Here is an 18,114-nt window from a genome sequence, read left to right on the forward strand (position 1 = left end):
TCTGTGAGGATTTTAGCTTCGGATATTAAAATAGTTATTAATTTGTAAAAAAAGATGAATTTGTACTTTATCCATGAAAGTGCCTTTTAGCGTCGAGAGGTCAGTCGAGACGCTAATTACGCTCGAGAAAATAATGCGTTTTTATTGTCGTGTGGAATACAACATTTTTTTCATTCGAAGACTTCAAATTCAGGTGAAAAATAAAATTTCGAAGAAAATTGTAATTTCAGGCACAAAAATCGCAACTGTGATGCTCCGTTAGCATGGATATGAATTACTCTGTCAACAAACTTAACATTCTTCTTTTAGCATAAGGTTCGGTATTTTTGCGTTTTGTGTACGAAGCGAATACAAAATGTATAAAAAAAATTAACACGAGAAATATATAACCTGTCATCAGATATGTACACATTTTATTGAATAAAATATGTTGAACCATTTGATTTACCCTTGCTATTAATGTGTTACTCTATCTACCCTTGTGGTTAAAGTGATACTATATCAAAAGAGTTGCTATAACAACATTTTGACATTAGCTATAGAAAAAATACAGAAAATTTATGGAATTTCGTCATCTCCGAATCTTTGCGTTTGATTAAATTCGAATACCGTGTGTAGATATAAAAAGTTCATTGACAAATTGATTTATTCAAAACTGCACTATGTATTTTCCACACATAGAAATAGAAGCAGATATTGGAATGCCCATGTGGGAAGGATGGATGAAGAAAGAATTGCCAGAATAGTAAGGGATGGAACGGTGGAAGAACTCGTGGACGTCAATCTCCCAAGAGGCATAAATAATTGGGAAATACAAGCCACCGGTTTAAAATATGTAGAAGAAGAAGAGGAAGAAGAAAAATTTTGATGATCTGATATTCATATATTAAATTCTTTTGAGATGGAGAGAATCCTATCGAAATTTCGAGACCGAAGAGTATTGGGGGTTGGCATATATTAAGGACCAAAATATTACAAAATTTGAAAGCAACAAAAAAATACTTCATCAATTTCACTTTTCCGGATCCGTTAAACATCACCTACTAATGATTTTTCAACATAACAAGTCAGACAAGACAGGACGCAATAGGTAATCTATCAATACATTACCTGCTCAAAATCCTTCTTCACGGATTTGTTCTTCAGTTGCCGTGTAGGTTTATTGAAGAAAGATCACCTCTGCTTCACTATCTATGTCCAATTTCGACAAAAAATCACTCTTGTCCTTAGAAATCTCTTGAATATTCAAGTAAATGATATACAAACTAAATTTGCTCCTATTTTGGAAGAGTTTTTTGAACCAGCATCGATTGCTCGATTTTTCGAATCCTTAGGTGTACTAGAATCACTACAGGCCTCTAATATCGGGAAATCATCCCCCATGAATTAAAAATAATTGTTTTTCATCAAAACACATCATAAAAATATAAAGTCGAAATGATAACTATAATCTTTCAATCACAGATTATATTCAAAAAAACGAATGGCTTTGTTTTGAATTTTTCTCGGTTGTTTGAAAAGAGAAAGAAAGAAATGCCAATAAACAAAAAGATTCAAAAACAGGGTATCGAAATCATGGCAAGAGGCAAGAAAGCATTCATTTCTAATAACAAAATTTGTGTTAGCCGTGATTCTAGTTTTAATTAAAATATCATAAAAATTGTAAGCTAAGGAACTATCCGATTATTTATATTATCTTTTCCAAAAACAAATCAAGAAAATCGGTATGTCACAATGTATTGTGGTAACCTAACCATAGTAACCTAACCATAGAGTCATAACCATAGAGGAACTATACGCAATTTTATGTCCTCAACACGGTTAGATTACGTTGCCATCTCGTGTTATATTTTCAAATCCACAATTTACTATATCAATATGAATAAATATTATATTGAATGATATATATTTACCCGAATGAATCCCGGCTAAATATCCAAATTTGAATATTTGGAATACGATATTTTTCTCAATTGTCGAATTTATAATAAGCAGAGTATTTATTATTTTCTGTATATACCTGCTGAAATCCAAGGTTTCGCAACTTTTGCTACCCTAGTGTCATCGGTTGATTAACGTCGTTTGGAGCGCTTGAAGTTTTTTTTCTGAATTTCTGATATATTTAGGTATTTATTTCAATAAATTTTGAGTTAATAAGAAACGTTGATTCACTGTGGGATATAAGAAGTGCGTTCTTTGTGGAGAACCTCGCAAATTGAGTGAAATATCGCATCACCGATAAGTCATCCATTCTGCGTGCTTCATGTCAAATTCGATAGTTCCTGTTGGGAACAAAAATTGCTCTCTGAAAATGACACATGCTCCCTTTATCTATGTTTATTATTCTGAGGAAGTAACGAATTCATGAAATTTCCCTTTTGCTCATTCCATCCTCTCCAATGTAGTCTTCAAGGAACTATGAGTTTTTAAATTACATGGCCCATCAATGTTATTATTAGTCTATGTTCTATGTTTTTGTTTCTATATTCTATAGTAGACACTGAGAATTCATAAAATTCATTGAATTCTATGACCACCCGTACATCGAAAAATAAGTGTCGAGTTTAATATCGACTTAAAGGATAAGAAAAAGCCCGACGAACTTTTTGCAATCTGCCGCCGACGATAGCAGTAAATTTGGCCCGAAATTTGAAACGCATAATGCCACAAAAAGGTCCATCCTGAGCCAATATCTCATACCTAGGGAATATCCTCCAATACCACCACCCTTTGACTCGAGCCGTCCTTTTCACGGCGTCCACATCATGGCAGCCAATATTCTCACAGACTGCGCCAAGTATATATTTCCGTGATGGTGGAAGGAATCCGGTTATTATATCCGGAAGAAGAGATGAAATCGATGTCCCTGTCCTATATATTGAAATGAAAAGCTCGGGAGGATGGATCCTTTCCAGATAAATAGATCCTTTGTTCTTCCTCTCGGATCCCGTATGTTTTTTTTTCTGCCGTGAGCTCTCTTTGTTTTCGGAGTTCCGGAAGTTTATGTGTTGAAAAAGATGAACTCTGACTCCCCGGATGGGCGATGAGTCCGAATTGGTTCTAGGTCCGAGGAAGAAATAGATGGGGGGGATTCAATTTGTATTCACTTGTATTACATGGGAAACCTCCCCGTGATGTCGCTCTCTAGGAGAGTAAACTTTTTCTCGTGTTCACTCGAAAGAACAAATTGAAAATAATACATACAAGTAATTTCTTCTTCATCTTCCTTCTTGCAGTATAGGCATATTGCCTGTTTAACTTCGATTTCGCTTCGGGTCACTGGTTTGGAATATTGTCGCATCAATGCTTCTGAGATCTCCTTGTGCTTCTTCGTCTTACTGGCGATTTGTCTCTTGTTATTCTAACGATTTTTTTACAAATGCTTGTTTATTTTATCTTTCTGTTGAACGCACATTCATTGATATCCTCCTCATTGCTCATATTCTCACTCCTCTCTTTGTCCATTACGGTGTTTTTACGGCTAAATTTTCAATTGTTGTCTTGATATTGATGATGGACTATATGTTAGATAGTTCTTTGGGCTGTTTCCATCATCTGTGCGGTTGGTTGTTTCCGATGTTTCGGCAAGCATTCGCCTGCCGTCTTCAGGGTCCTGAGAAGGACCGATTGGATGGTTCTCAGAAGAACCGTTTGCCAAACTTGGTCTGTCTGGACTTGTATAGTTCATCCAAAGTCACATGAACTAGTCCATAACAACGCTTAGTCAGATGTCCCTTTGAAGTGGATACTGTGATCCGCTAAATAACAGGATTTATTTTAAAGTATTTTAAGGCAATAATTTATCTGGCTCCAAAGGAATTTCTGGAAACTTGGGCAACCCTTGCATAATCGAAATATTCAGGCTTCAAGTGACTTTGGATATATCGGGTTTTCCAATAAGGACTTGACAACTTTTTTCAAAATAAAATGCAAACCATTTGAGATATTTCAAAAACTTTATTATAGGGTTGAAGTACAATCAAAACATTTATGAATGGAACTCGACTTCGTTCATATGACCACCAATGGTACGTTTGCAGCAGTCGATTCGTTGGACCCAATTTTCGATGACTCGACCACACATTTCAGCCGAAACGGCTGCTATTTCGCGTTCAATATTGGTTCTGAGCTCTTCCAACGTCATCGGCTTGTTGGCATGAACCAATGACTTGAGGTGGCCCCAAAGGAAGAAGTCTAAATGCGTTAAGGTTGTAGACTACTTTGCGCTGAAACTGCAATTCCGCTAGATGGAGCTACCCGAAAATTTTTGGTAGATTTGTACCTGACACACCCATTCAATTTGAAGAACCGCCTGTTTGGTATTTATTGCCCCTAATAAAATCTCAACTCTCGATGAAGCCCAGCAAAGAGTAAATTTGTGTTTCTGTAAACTTTAGAAATTCAGTTCAGTTTAGATACAGTGGCGTATCCTAGGGGGGGATAAGGGGGATATATACCCCCCAGAAGGAATATCCATTATATGTAACAACCTTATATATCACAATCTTATTATGAGTAAGCAAAATTCTTTGGAAAACTTCTTCAAAAGAAGGAAAATTTGTTATATTTGTTTAGTTATATATTACTAAATAAGATAATTACTGTAAATATTGTGAATACAGAAATGACAATGAACCACTGTCATGGACGTATATCGAATATGGATAATAGAAAAAAATATATGATTATCTCTGAGTGTATGATTTCACAGAGAAAATCATAAAGAGTGCATAGTGAGATTTCTAGAATGAAAAATTCGAGAAGCTTTTGAGTTCTCATTTTATGCGCCTTTGGAGACCACAAAAGTGGGTATAGGAATATAAGACATGTGATTTATTAGGTTATTGTTGTCGGTTTGTTTATCTAGATGAGAATTTCTGATATTCTACTGAAATTCAAAATGATTATTTGACATTTGACACGTAAAAAAATGAGTGAAGGCAATAAGAAAAGGAACACTTGGGGTTTTTACAGATATATTCAGCTCATCTAAGTTCAATATTTAATAATTTTTTCAAATCGGATAAAAAAGGTTATTGTCAAATAAAAGTCACTTTTGATAGTTATTTGTTTTATTAGGCGGCAAAGCAGTAAATTGACTACCTCAGCTGAATTCCTAGTCACGCTACGCTCGGCCATGTATAAGTATTGATCTTTTAATTTTTTTTGTAGTGATAAATTGAAATGAAATTTCATACAAATTGCAATTGTTCGATGGTTGGTTGCTATGGAAATGTATATGTCCATAATAATTGTAGTTTGAAATTTTTTTTTTCCATTAATCATTTCTGATGATGCCTAAGCATGAAAGTACTTACTTTGCTGCGTAGGCAGGAAAAGTAATACTTTACTGATTGATATGTGTCTGCAAAATTGAAATTTGTTGTCAATCGGAGAAAAAATATTTTATAAGTGTATTTAAATTTCAAGAACTTTTTTTGGTAAGCGAGGGAAAGCCCTACGCGTTGAAGCATAAGTTCAAGATTCTGGCTCGCGAACTTGCATTCCTCTTGGAATTCTCCCATCTATTATCTCCGGGAGAATACAATTTTCATAGAATTCTCTCAATTTTGGTACCATAATATTCTTCCAGATATTCTCATCTCTTTTAATGGTTTCTACGTGAAAATCGTTGTCGCAGTATAGAATAAAATCACAATATTCTCTTCTGCATATGTTCAATTGGCCCTGAATCTGGAAATAGTAGTTGTGATTCTTCTTCAACCTGTAAAAATTATTTTCAATGTGACGTATCATAATTATAATGCAACATTATAATCCATGAAATGTTTCTTACCTTAATCCATCCTGATGAACAGTATAGCATTTCGATTTTTTGTTTTCACTAAGCTTACCCTTTACAGATTGAAGGCATTTGACCTCTATCAGACCATCATGCTTGATCAGTCCATCAGGCGAGGCACCTAAGAATGGGAAATCGGGATCTATTATGAAGCCACAGCGTGTTACTTCAACATTTTTTGTGGCTTCATATATTTCAATAGCCCGATTCTCATTAACTCTGCCATATAAAACTCCCGGAGTGTTTATTGGTTTTTTGTAGAGGAGGCATTTCACCAAATTATGGCAGGGTGTTGTCCTTCTTCTTTTCACCACTGCTCCGAAATTCGATGATGTGAGGTAATCCTGTCGATATTCCCTCCACAATACATTATCGTGTTGTCCTCTTGTTTTCATCTCTATTTCTTGTATGGATGAATCCCCTGAAATTCTGTCCCGTAGGTTCTGAAGGAAAATTATTTTCTTCTCCTCTATTTCAATTTCAGCCATGTCCGGTTGCGAAGCATTTGGTCCGTAATTGGAATCAGGACCAACACATAGTTTTCTTGATTTAGACGGAATAATCCTCTCCCTCCTCTGCTCATTATGCCGCTTCCTCTTCAAACAAAATTGTATCATATGATTGCTGCTATTCCTCTTCCATGCATTCAGATGCCAGGAAGGACCATCAGCATGGGAAAGTGCAGCACTATAGGCACGGCAGGTGTATGAAATTGATCGGCCAAAGTTGACTCTCTTTCCTCCCGTACATTTTGCTACAAGAGCCATATACCTAAAAGGGTGAATGAGTGTTTTATATGATAAGAAAAATGATAGAAGATTGCTTCAATTATTCATAAATTTACAGACCTTTCTGCTTGGTTTGTGGTTTCATTGTATGCCAATCTATCCGCCTTATTTTTCATAGGCTCTAAGATTTTCAAAATCTCTTGAAAAAAGAGCGGACTCATTATCTTAGTACAATCTTCTTCCCCGTCGTTTTTCCTTTTGCAATATGTGTCCCTGAAAATATGAAATTATGAATCTGATAATTTCGAGTATATTTGAAGGACAATTCACCTGCAGTTCTCGTGGTTTCCAAATATATGATAAGGAGCGTTTCCCAAATCCCTGCGTAACATCACCACATCATTTTTATTATTTTTCACAATAATTCTCACTGATTTAACCAATCTTTCCACATTAGTTATGTTTTTAATTTTTTTTGTTAACATTTTTCGATTGAAAATCTCAAATGCTGTATTTTTAGCTAATTTGTGGAGCTTATCGCTCACACATCTAGTCATATGATTGGCACACTCAATTTTTATCACTTGCCGACCGTACGGGACCTTTTCAACAACCCTTGAATATACACTTGAATCTCCATCACCTGAATAAATAAATATAACAAAATAACATCAAAGGTACATATATACATTGTAGTAATCGATAATTATGTATTTGGGTTTTTTACCTATCAAATATTTATATAGAAGTCCATGCTGTTCGATACTCTTGCAAAAGCCATCTGTTATTATATCTTGCTCCATGCTTGTTGAAGGACCACTGAAATTGAGTGCACAATCATGTGACTTTGGGGCTAAATTATGTTTTTTATAATAAAAGCATGAGGAACAAGTTTTATTTCTCACTCCTACAAATAAAAGTTTTTTTGTTTCAGCACCAATTATGACTCCCTGAAAAGTTATTGATTAGTACGCATAAATATTAACAATATTATATAATGGCAATGAAGTCAGATATTATTTTTATTCCACACTTAAATACTTACAACTCCTGAAGGAGCATTGTATCCATGCCCGTAACTTCTTTTACTCCATCCTCCATCTACAATTACAGTTATGAAGGGCGTTCCGTCGGCATTCACATTGCCTTTTTCCAATGCTAATTTCTTCTCCTCTTCTCCCGCTTTCTGCATATTCTCAAAAAGTTTTTCTTCCCAAATCTAAAACATCAATAACATACTCAATATTTTTTTATAAAAAAAAATTAACATATTTTATTATAAATGTTCCTCATTATGGGAGTCAAGATCAATAAATTAATTATTTGAAAATCAAAAATTTTGCTAATTGTGTAGCTTATACAATTTACAAGTCCTACCTTTTTTATTCCAGCAGTAGTCTGACTATACGTTTTTTGCGTCATGAACGGAATGTCCATAATGGCGAATAATTCCTCACATTGATATTTACCAATTCCTATTGACATATTGCCCCATACAACAGCTTTCGTTATTTCATTTTCCCCATTATTTGGATCAGTGCTCAATACAGTGGCTTCTTCACAATTATCATAAAAAAATGCAGTCTTGAAGTCAATCCAAATCTTGTTTCTTTTACGAAAGTCATCTTTCCCATCGTACATTTGTCTCCATGCTTACAAATTTTCTCATATTCACTGAGAACGTGACCTAAGTTTACAATGCGGCGACCGTTCAACAAATGTTTTATTGACTTATAAGACTGGTCAACCTCTATTTCTAATCGCACGATTTTGCGATGAAATTGATCATCTTGGCGCATCTTTTCCAGAGCCCAATCGAAGAACGTTCGTCGCTTCAAATGGTCCATCGGCTTCAATTCTTGAGTCAGCTGAACTTATATGGGTGTAAACCAAGATCCTTATGCAAAATTCGCCATAATGTGGTCTGGGCGATGCCCAACTCGTTGTCTCACTGGCACGTCGACATCACTCAACGAATATGTAGACTCAAATTTTTGCACTAAAAGTGTTACTGCCTGTCTACTAGGGCGAGAATAACGACCGAAAATCGGGGTAAATGCTCTTGAAGTAGCGGTCACCGACTCCGAATTTCTGTAGTAAATTTTTAAAATAAGCAGACGTTGCGTTGTTCGTTCGTGTACTTTACCATGATGAAAATGTTAAGTTTAATGAATAAATTGGCAGTAACAGTTCGATGATTAGTGAAAAAGTGCGTTTACAAATTGCATTCAAAGTTGTCAAGTCCCTATTGGAAAACCAGATACTATACGCACCATACTTTTTTCGAGTTCGTATGAGGGTATCGGGGTTTGAACTTCGGTCGTATCGGTTGCAATCCCTTTACTCTCATCACTAGTCTACAGAAGCAGGTAAAACAAAAGCATGGATAAATTTTTATTTATATTTTCACTTTCGTTGTTTGTTAAGTTTTTTTCTGTCGTCGCTGTTTTAGGACAGATTTCAGCTTTATACGTCATTATTGGTCCCACTGCAATCTTATACGCCCGGACGCTACAATAGCAAGAGTTTATTTTTTCATTTTATCATATGTTATCAAGGCATGCCTTTATTCTTGCAGCTTTTAAACCTTGATTTCTTACTATTATTTCAACATTATCATAGCCAGAAATTTTTTGCCGATATAATTATATTCCATTTCTTGTGGTATGATCTGATCGTCCACTATATACAAATTTGCATCGAATGGGTATCTTAGAGGTAGCCATATATTGACGTCCACAACGCAGTACCTCGTAACTCACATTTTCGGGGATTTCCGCTTTTATATTCAGCATTCGTGGAATAGGTGTCTAAATCTATTGGAGTTGAATAGAACCAAAATGGAACCAACCGTTCCATTTACTACTTATTTCGGTTCCATTCAACTCCAATATAATTTGACATCTATTTTACAAGTGCTAAACGTAAAATCTAAATTCCCCGAAAATGTGAGTTACTACATTGTGGCCGTCGATATATAGCTATTTCTTAGATACCTGTCGATATTTTGTCTTAGAAGTTAATAATTGGTTCTTTAAGCTGTTATGTTGAACTGAAATAAAAGTCTCTACAGATCATCTTCATTTTATGCAATTAGAACTGCATCATCAGCATAACACAATATTTTGATATCCTTGTCTTACATATTGTATCATTTCTATTTACTCATTTGTTTTTTTATGTTGTCCATTAAAGAAGAGCAGACTTAAAGAGAAAATGCCTTGGCGAATAAAGTTGTTCACACTTATTGGTTCAGAGTGTTCCTCATTCTTTGGCTTTAAAGTTGTTCGAAAAGTATATGTTATCGATAGTTTTTATCATTTTGAGATGTATTTATCTGTCGTGAAGTAAGTGTCTTCGAGTTGTATTATGAACGCTTTTTGAGGTGAATAAAGCATATCAATGCTGGTCTATTATATTATTATATTACTGAAATTAATTTCGATTTTCCACAGCCGACCGGGATGTCAATAATTCCCGAATGGACTATTCGTTCCTACATCAAGTAATACCGAAGGAAACGAAATTCTTTGTTCTAAATCTTGTGGGATAACCACCATATATATACATATGTCGGTTAGCTCTATTAAACAAAAGGTAACTTTTTATTAGACATAGACTAATAAGAGCCTATAAATAAAGCAGTTTTTGTCCGTTCTATAATATCATTACAATTAGATTCGTGATAAGAATACCAGAGTTTTTTCATTTCCTTTGTGGGCTCTGGAATTATTTTTATGGTCATTTAGAAAGGAAACTATAGTAGAAAGAGAAAGGGCAAGAATTTATACATCGTAGTATAAATACATTCCATAGAAGAATACGGTTATCGTATAAATTGTGTAGATTTCATTCAACGTTTGAATTGTGATGATTTTCATTATATTTATTTTTCAGTATGCTCTCTGATGTCTGCTTTGATGTGCATCTCTGCTTCTATTAATGTTCATTAATTTTGGTGATACCAAGTGTTGATATTATCAGAGCGATGTATCATTTATTCATATAAAAACGAATATTCCTTCAATATTTGTGTACTGAAATTCAAAAATTTTCAGAAGATTATTCTTACAATTGAAAATTATTCGAAGCTAAATTTTGGAATAACTCCTCGGGAGCAATCGTTCATCAGACAAATCGCTCTATATTTTCGTCACAATAACTGTATTTTTCAAATTTTGGCCCATAAAGAGTATCCCTTTAAGTGATTGACATAATAAAGTCGGTACAAAAAGAGCAAGAAATTTGAAACATTCAGGTAAATTCGTTGATGGCAAAATCCCAGTAGGGGTTCCGAAAATTGAGCCGTTCAAAATTTCGTTTTCCTTCATATTCGATAGAATTGAAATTCATCTTTCGTATGAAGAATGACAATTTTATGCCTTTTACAAAATTTCATGTTGATCGTGTGACCAGAACTATACATATAAATCAAGGAGCGCTATATTAGTGTGACATCACGCCGCCATTTTAGTTATCCTAGGTCAGTGTTCTGAATCCAAACAAATAAATTGTCATTCAAATTAGTATTGTGTCCTCAAAGAAGTTGGATTTTAGTATTAATTGATAGACAGAAGGAAGGAGATTAATACCAGTTTGTTTAAATCGTATATCATTCACCAGATTTTGTAAAAAGCCTGGTTTATTAGTTTGAAAATAACCTCAAAATAAATTTTATTTTTAGCTATGTCAGATAAACATATTTTTTAAAATGGTGTTCTTTCTCATTTTCTACTCTGGTATGATTTCTTACCTCTTGGTAAGAAATCATAGCAGAGTAGAAATGTATCTAATATGGTTTTCGAGAACTATTTGAAACCAGCATTATTTGACTTGTCCTATACTGTACTGTCGTAATGGATCAATGAAGTTTATCTATTTATTGAAAGGCAAAGTGAATGCTTGAATGGAGAACAAAACTAACTGTGTAGAGGTTAAGATAAAAATTGAATTGTATCGTTTATAATCGTTTAATTATTATCTTTTCACATGAATTTTAGGTTGAATTAGATACAGACAATGAATCTATTTTTGCGGTAACATGTACCTGTCCCAGGGGTTTGGCAGTTTGTCACCATATGACTGCCTTATGCATTTATGCCCATCATATTATAAGTGTGACTGACAAAGAATGTAGTTGGGCTACTCCAAGTACATCAGCTGTGGTAGATGTAGTAACTATTATTCCCTTAAACTAAGAAGTTTAATAATACCCATTACCGAAGACATTCCTGAAAGAAATATTGAAAATTTCATTCAAAAATTGGGAACAAGTAATACATGTTACTTACCCAACTTCTGAAGAACTACAAATATAGGATTTTTTCTCCTTTTCAGAACTAGAAAAACTCAAATTTTTGGCTTGTGAGTGCTTGAAAAACTTTGATCCTTTTTCTTTTTTGACATCAAGAAAATGTTAACTACAAAAGTATGCACCAGAGCCAGGCTCATCAACCCTCCTGTTTCAGAATCAATGAATGAGTATTACTATTGCTATTTTTATGATTAATAAAATAAAACGGTTGCTAATGAATAATTATCGAATAATTTCAAAATTGCATATTCACCTTATAAGTTGGATCCATTTATTTCGTATCTTAGTATCCTTAGGAAACCTGAAAAATTTACAGATCTCTCTCTCTCATTGTGATGAGTGCAAACTGGAGTTCAACACATCACCATCTTCGTTTGAATAAAGATATCTTAAAAAGAAATATTTTTATCGTTGCAATTTCCATGCTGGGTTCTAAATTTTCAACTTAATTACTGTCCATATTACAGGGTGTTTCCTTGGGAAACGAAAATACTTCACAGGTGCATAGGTAGCACCAAGGCGGTTCTGTAGATACCCCATTTATTGGGTTTTACTGTCTTCGTAGCCGAGATACAGGGTGTTTTATGCATTTTGCCCGTTTCTTTCTGAGGCCATATTAAACGAACCACCCGGTATATTTTCTTCATATTTGACAAATATGTTCCTAATTGAGAGCCCAAACGTTCCAAAGCCCAAAATTCATAAAACACCCTGTATCTCGGCTACGAAGACAGTAAAACCCAATAAATGGGGTATCTACAGAACCGCCTTGGTGCCACCTATGCACCTGTGAAGTATTTCTGTTTCCCAATGAAACACCCTGTATAGCAATAGAAATTGATTATCATCATAGTTTAGATACAACAAAAGTGTTGGTTTTAGAAATATTTTATTTTTTCTCCAGTATTAAGGTATTTCAGGTTATGTTCAAACTAATTAACAAGGCTTTTTACAAAATCTGATAATTATATATAGGATTCAAACTTGTATTAATCTTGTTCCTTCTGTCTATCAATTAAAATTAAAACTAAAATCGTTTCTTTAAATAATCATATTTATGAAAATAAGCCAACTTCTTTGAAGACACCGTACTAATTTAAATGACAATTTATTTATTTGGATTCAGAACACTGACCTATGTCAACTAAAATGGCGGCGTGGCTTCATCACTAAAAGAGCGTAGTTCGAAAAAAAAATTACCCGATATTTTTGAATTTGAGTGATATTTTCCCGATCGCCTTATAGAATAATTTATTAAGTTCGAAGTAATCATCTCATTAAAATTAATTTGAAGATAAATTGATGAGAGTTGATTCTCCTCCACCACTTCGTGCCAACAACACATATTTCCCCAGTCTCTGATTGATAACTTTTTCGAAAATCTTTGCAACGTTTGTAAATTATTGATATTGGTCTGTAATTCACCATTTTAGTCTTATCTCCGCTTTTGAATAGGGGCTTTATTATTGCTTCTTTGAGACTTCTAGGCCATTCTCCCATCGAGATAGTGTGATTAATAAGGTAAGCAAGTGGTGTTCACAGATATGACAAGAGATACATTTTAAGGTTTCTGCCCTCAGCCCGTCTAATCCAGGTGTTTTATTATTTTTTATTGTTTTTATAATTGCCTCTACTTCATGTTTACTCGTTGGTTCCATGAACATTGTATTTTGATTAATATGTCGTAGTGGATGCGTCGAGGGTTTTGTTATTTTGTTACCGAGATTTCTTCCTACATTTCCATAATATTTGTTGAATTCATTGCTCATAATGGCGGCATCTGTTACTACCGTATTATCTTCTAGTTTTATCTCGTTAATTATAGTTCTTTTCCTTTCGTTATTACTTATTTCATTTATTACATTCCATAGTTGTTTTGAATTACCTTCACATTGTACAACTTTGTTACTGTAGTACTGTTTTTTCGCGATTCTGAGTAGGACTCTTAGCTTATTTCTGTAGCTGACAAATCTGGATTTTAAAACTTCATTTTGCTGATCTCTTTGTGAAAGTGCATAGAGCCTTTCTTTTTCTCTTATACTTTTTATCAATGCTCTGGAAATCCACATCTGTCTTTTTTTTCTTTATGACGATTTTTTCTGTTATAGTACTCTCTTCTATTGCTTCATTCAGTTACTGCACAAAAAAATTAACTCCTACACTCACGTTTTGGGCTTCATATATATGTGCTCAGCACATGTTTTTAAGTTTTTCACATAATTTTGCTTTATCTGTATATTTTTTGAATATATCAATAGGATCAGGTATTTCTGAGGATTTTTTCTTGAAGGGTATTTTCAGAATTATTGGAAAATGATCAGTTATGCAAGTTCTAAGAACTATCGGCAGGCATTCTCCAATACTGTGTTTCGTTTTCAGGAACATATGGTCTATGCAGGATTTTGAATTGTTACATATTCTTGTATATGAGTTAATCATAGATGTGAAATCAAACTGACTCATTGGGTCAAGGTATTCGTTGGTTATTTCATTGTCGAGTTTTATATTTATGTTAATGTCTCCAACAAAAAGGTTATAGTCAAAATTTCCTGTTCCATATATGTCCATATAGTTCCTAAGGCCATACAGGAAATTTATTTTTGACGTTGAGGGTGGTCTGTATGAAGATGTACCTAATGAAGAATGATTTTTTGTTCGTATATATTTCTGTTGGTATTATCTTGCATTCATCTATGTTTATAACTTTATACCTATGGTTGAGTGAATTCCGAACATAAACAACCAATCCATCATTTTGATTTATGGAGCTGTAATTATAAAATACATCAAAACCATCCAAACCATACAACGCAATGTTCCCAATATTCCATGTTTCCGATAGTAGTAGTATATGATACACTCGAATTTCGTGCTAAATTGTTCAAGAAATACTTTCAACTCATCAAAATTTTTAGCTATGCTTCTAATGTTCATATGGATCACATTCATAAATTCAAATTTATGTGTATTAATGGAATCTAGCTCTCCATAGAATATTTCCTTGGTATTTATTGGTATATAGTTTATATCTCTGAGGTATTGATCCATTTTTGAATGCGATATAATAGCAATATAATTAGTTTAAATCAAGTACAGATAACAAGAAAAACAACTATAATGAGAATACTATTTCCCGATTTCACTGCGTGTTTTCATTTTCGGTTTTCCACCTACCTCTTTCAATGTTCTTTCTGTTGGAGTGTTCGTTTTTTGCTGTTTGTTTTGACAGCTTGTTGAGATTTTATAGTTTGTTTTGGAAGTTCTCTAATCGTTGTTGCTATTGGCGTACCTGGGGCACTTTGTGGTTTTTCTGTGATATTGTTTCCAGTTTCTTCTTGATTTTCTCCTCCGCTGTGTATATTTTACCATTCACGTGGTTTCCTCTTATATATCATATCAAATATTTTCCTTGTTTCCCTTAGCTAGGTTTAGATGTTTCTTTAAAATGTTGTTCTCGTGTCTTAGTTTGATTGTTAGGTCACTAGCAATGAAGATCCTGGTGCCTCTCAATTTTCTTGCGTTTTTGAATATTTGCTGTTAATGTTTCATTCTTCATCCAGTTTGTGGATTGAAAGTTGAAAATTTAGGGTGGGCATTCGTAAATGGTGAAAAAACTGCAATTTTAGAAATAATTCTACCGATAAATACATGATTTCTCGAACTACGGAATTTCTTTCATAAGAAAATGTTCATTGATCGTATGACGGTGCCAAGCAGAGGTTTAGAATTTCTATAATGAATTGATTCTTTGTGGTTACGAAAACGAAGAAAAATCATGATATCAACGTACAGGGTGATTCAATATTCAAGAAAATAGAAAAGGTCTGAAATTTTCCTAGTCCGAATCTGATTTATTGGATTTCAAAAATGTTGAAGGAAGGCGACAGGAAACAGTGACAAAACTTCAAAATTTGAAGGTATTCGGTGGGTAAGTTGAAGAGTTATTGAATTAAAATAAATTCACTCATAAGGGAATGTTTATTGTTCACCCTGTATGACCGTGCCAAGCTGAGATTTAGAATTTTTATTGTGATTCAATTTTTTGTGTATGCAAAAACGAAAAGAAATCATAATGTTCACGTACAGGGTGATCCAATATTCATGAAGATAGGAATGATCTGAAATTTTCCTTGTCCGGATCTGATTAACTTCATTTCAGTAATATTGAAGGCAGGGGACAGTAAGGGGTGACAAAACTTCAAAATTTGAAATTATTCGGTCGATTAGTCAAAGAGTTATTGAACTGTGAAATTTCATACGATGAACATCACCCTGTATATTCCAAACGAAGGCACTTAGGCGATTGAAACCTTTTGATACGAGTCCTCTATGATGTCCTTAATTTACGGTATTCGTTTGTCGCATTCTTCCCGGGACACCCTGTATAGAAGTCCATCTCTATGCAAACTCTATGAAATGATTAACCCGTAACTAGAAATACCAAATAACTTTTAATATTTTTTGTTGAAATTTCTCTTTAAATCTTCAACTATGCGATTCAGTTGCATCACAGTATTGTATTCGTTTTTGAAATCAAACTGAAAATTATTGTTTGAAGAATTTTTGTTGTGAAACCTACTCTTGTGGTTATTATTATTTCACAAATTTACTGAGCACAAGCACTAACGATATCGACCGATTTATTATGGCAATTTTCTAAGAAGTAATCCAATATTGAAGTTTTATTATTGCGTTAACGATTTCTATGAAGACTTTCCGAAAACTCCTTTTGATTTTGTCTATTCTTGGAAATTTACAGCTTTCCAATGACTCAATCATATTTGAAATTTTGCGAGGATTTGAAAATTTCATTTGAGTTTCGGAATCACTAGCATTTTTTTCTTGTAGATAAAATTTCAAACTTTCAAGATTATTTGTTGTCGGTCTATTTTTGTTATTATTATTATGTTATTGCTCGTTATGTTTTTCCGATACGTTTGATGTTCAGCTTCATTATATGTACTAGATTGTTTATTGACTTCAATAATCGTTTTCGCCGAACGGTTTTTTGAATGACTTTATCATTTTCATTACCTCCTGTATCATGAGTTTTCAGCGTTTTTTTGTCAACAATGTATATATTTAAAAATTTCACTTCTATTCATATATTTCATTTATTTATTTCTATCTAATATTGATTCTTTTAATATTTTGCTAATATTTACGTTAAAAACTTCTTCGCTTAATCGATTCTAAATCTAATTGAGGTAGGTATCTTGTCCCTATAATGGAATTATATGATATGATTATAGATACCAAAATTCAGATTGATAGTTAATTCACACAGACATTCATTTTAATCGAAATCAGGTTTGACATCATATTCCTCAAAAAACGAGAATATCGTAAAAATTCGTTCATTAAACATTATTCAAGATAAAATTAAGAAATATTAAAAGTCAGTGAAATTGAATAATACAATATAAAAACCACAAGGCATAATTTTTTTGTAACAAAAACACAGTTAAATTCTGACTTCTATCAATTTTTATATTTCAGAAACTCCAAGGATTTTCTTCCCTATATTTATCGGGGATTATCTATCATTTCTTCATCCAATGGACGATCTATGGTAACTAACGAATATTATGATCCCGAAAGGATCACCAATAGATCCCAGATAGATGTTCAATCCCTTATACAGGGTGTTTCCTAAACATGCGGCAAAAATTCAGGGGGTTGTTCCTTGGACTATTTTAAGCATGTTTTGTCCTTGGATGATTTTTGAAAAACCTCTTTGTTTCGAAGATACAGGGCGAACAACATTTTTCATATTTTTAAAATTAATAATAGTTTAAATAAAAATGCGTACCGCACTGTGTTTACTAAGTAGGTACAATTTATTTTTAAATTTGTTTAACAACATTCCAATTACTAAAAACGGCCAGTTTTTTGACTAAAAATTGATAAGTGCAGATGGTAAAGGAATACAGATTAAACACGGTTTTCATTTGAATTCGTTTTGTGATGTATTAGCAATTTTTAGTCAAAAAACTGGCCGTTTTTAGTAATTGGAATGTTGTTAAACAAATTCAAAAATAAATTGTACCTACTTAGTAAACACAGTGCGGTACGCATTTTTATTTAAACTATTATTAATTTTAAAAATATGAAAAATGTTGTTCGCCCTGTATCTTCGAAACAAATAGGTTTTTCAAAAATCATCAAAGGACAAAATATTCTTAGAATAGTCCAAGGAACAACCCCCTGAATTTTTGCCGCATGTTTAGGAAACACCCTGTATATTTCTTCGACTTTGACATCTGCCT

The 18,114-nt window shown here is 33.5% G+C and overlaps 2 protein-coding genes across 3 annotated transcripts in view; one reads left to right on the forward strand and one right to left on the reverse strand.

Annotated features, from left to right (window-relative positions):
* The window catches only part of LOC123681211 (alpha-2C adrenergic receptor), a 437,152-nt gene that overhangs the window by 324,194 nt on the left and 94,844 nt on the right, over nucleotides 1-18,114 (forward strand). The window lies entirely within an intron of this gene.
* On the reverse strand, nucleotides 4,900-8,115 carry LOC123681212. Its single transcript, XM_045619463.1, has 6 exons — nucleotides 7,909-8,115; nucleotides 7,577-7,750; nucleotides 7,259-7,481; nucleotides 6,862-7,174; nucleotides 6,652-6,804; nucleotides 4,900-5,725 (listed from the first exon to the last, which is right to left on the reverse strand). Exons 1-6 carry the CDS (start codon nucleotides 8,014-8,016, stop codon nucleotides 5,479-5,481), a joined length of 1,218 nt encoding a protein of 405 aa, XP_045475419.1. The 5' UTR covers nucleotides 8,017-8,115; the 3' UTR covers nucleotides 4,900-5,478.

The sequence above is a fragment of the Harmonia axyridis genome, chromosome 5, assembly GCF_914767665.1.
Source record: "Harmonia axyridis chromosome 5, icHarAxyr1.1, whole genome shotgun sequence".
In the NCBI taxonomy this organism is placed as follows: Eukaryota; Metazoa; Arthropoda; class Insecta; order Coleoptera; family Coccinellidae; genus Harmonia; species Harmonia axyridis.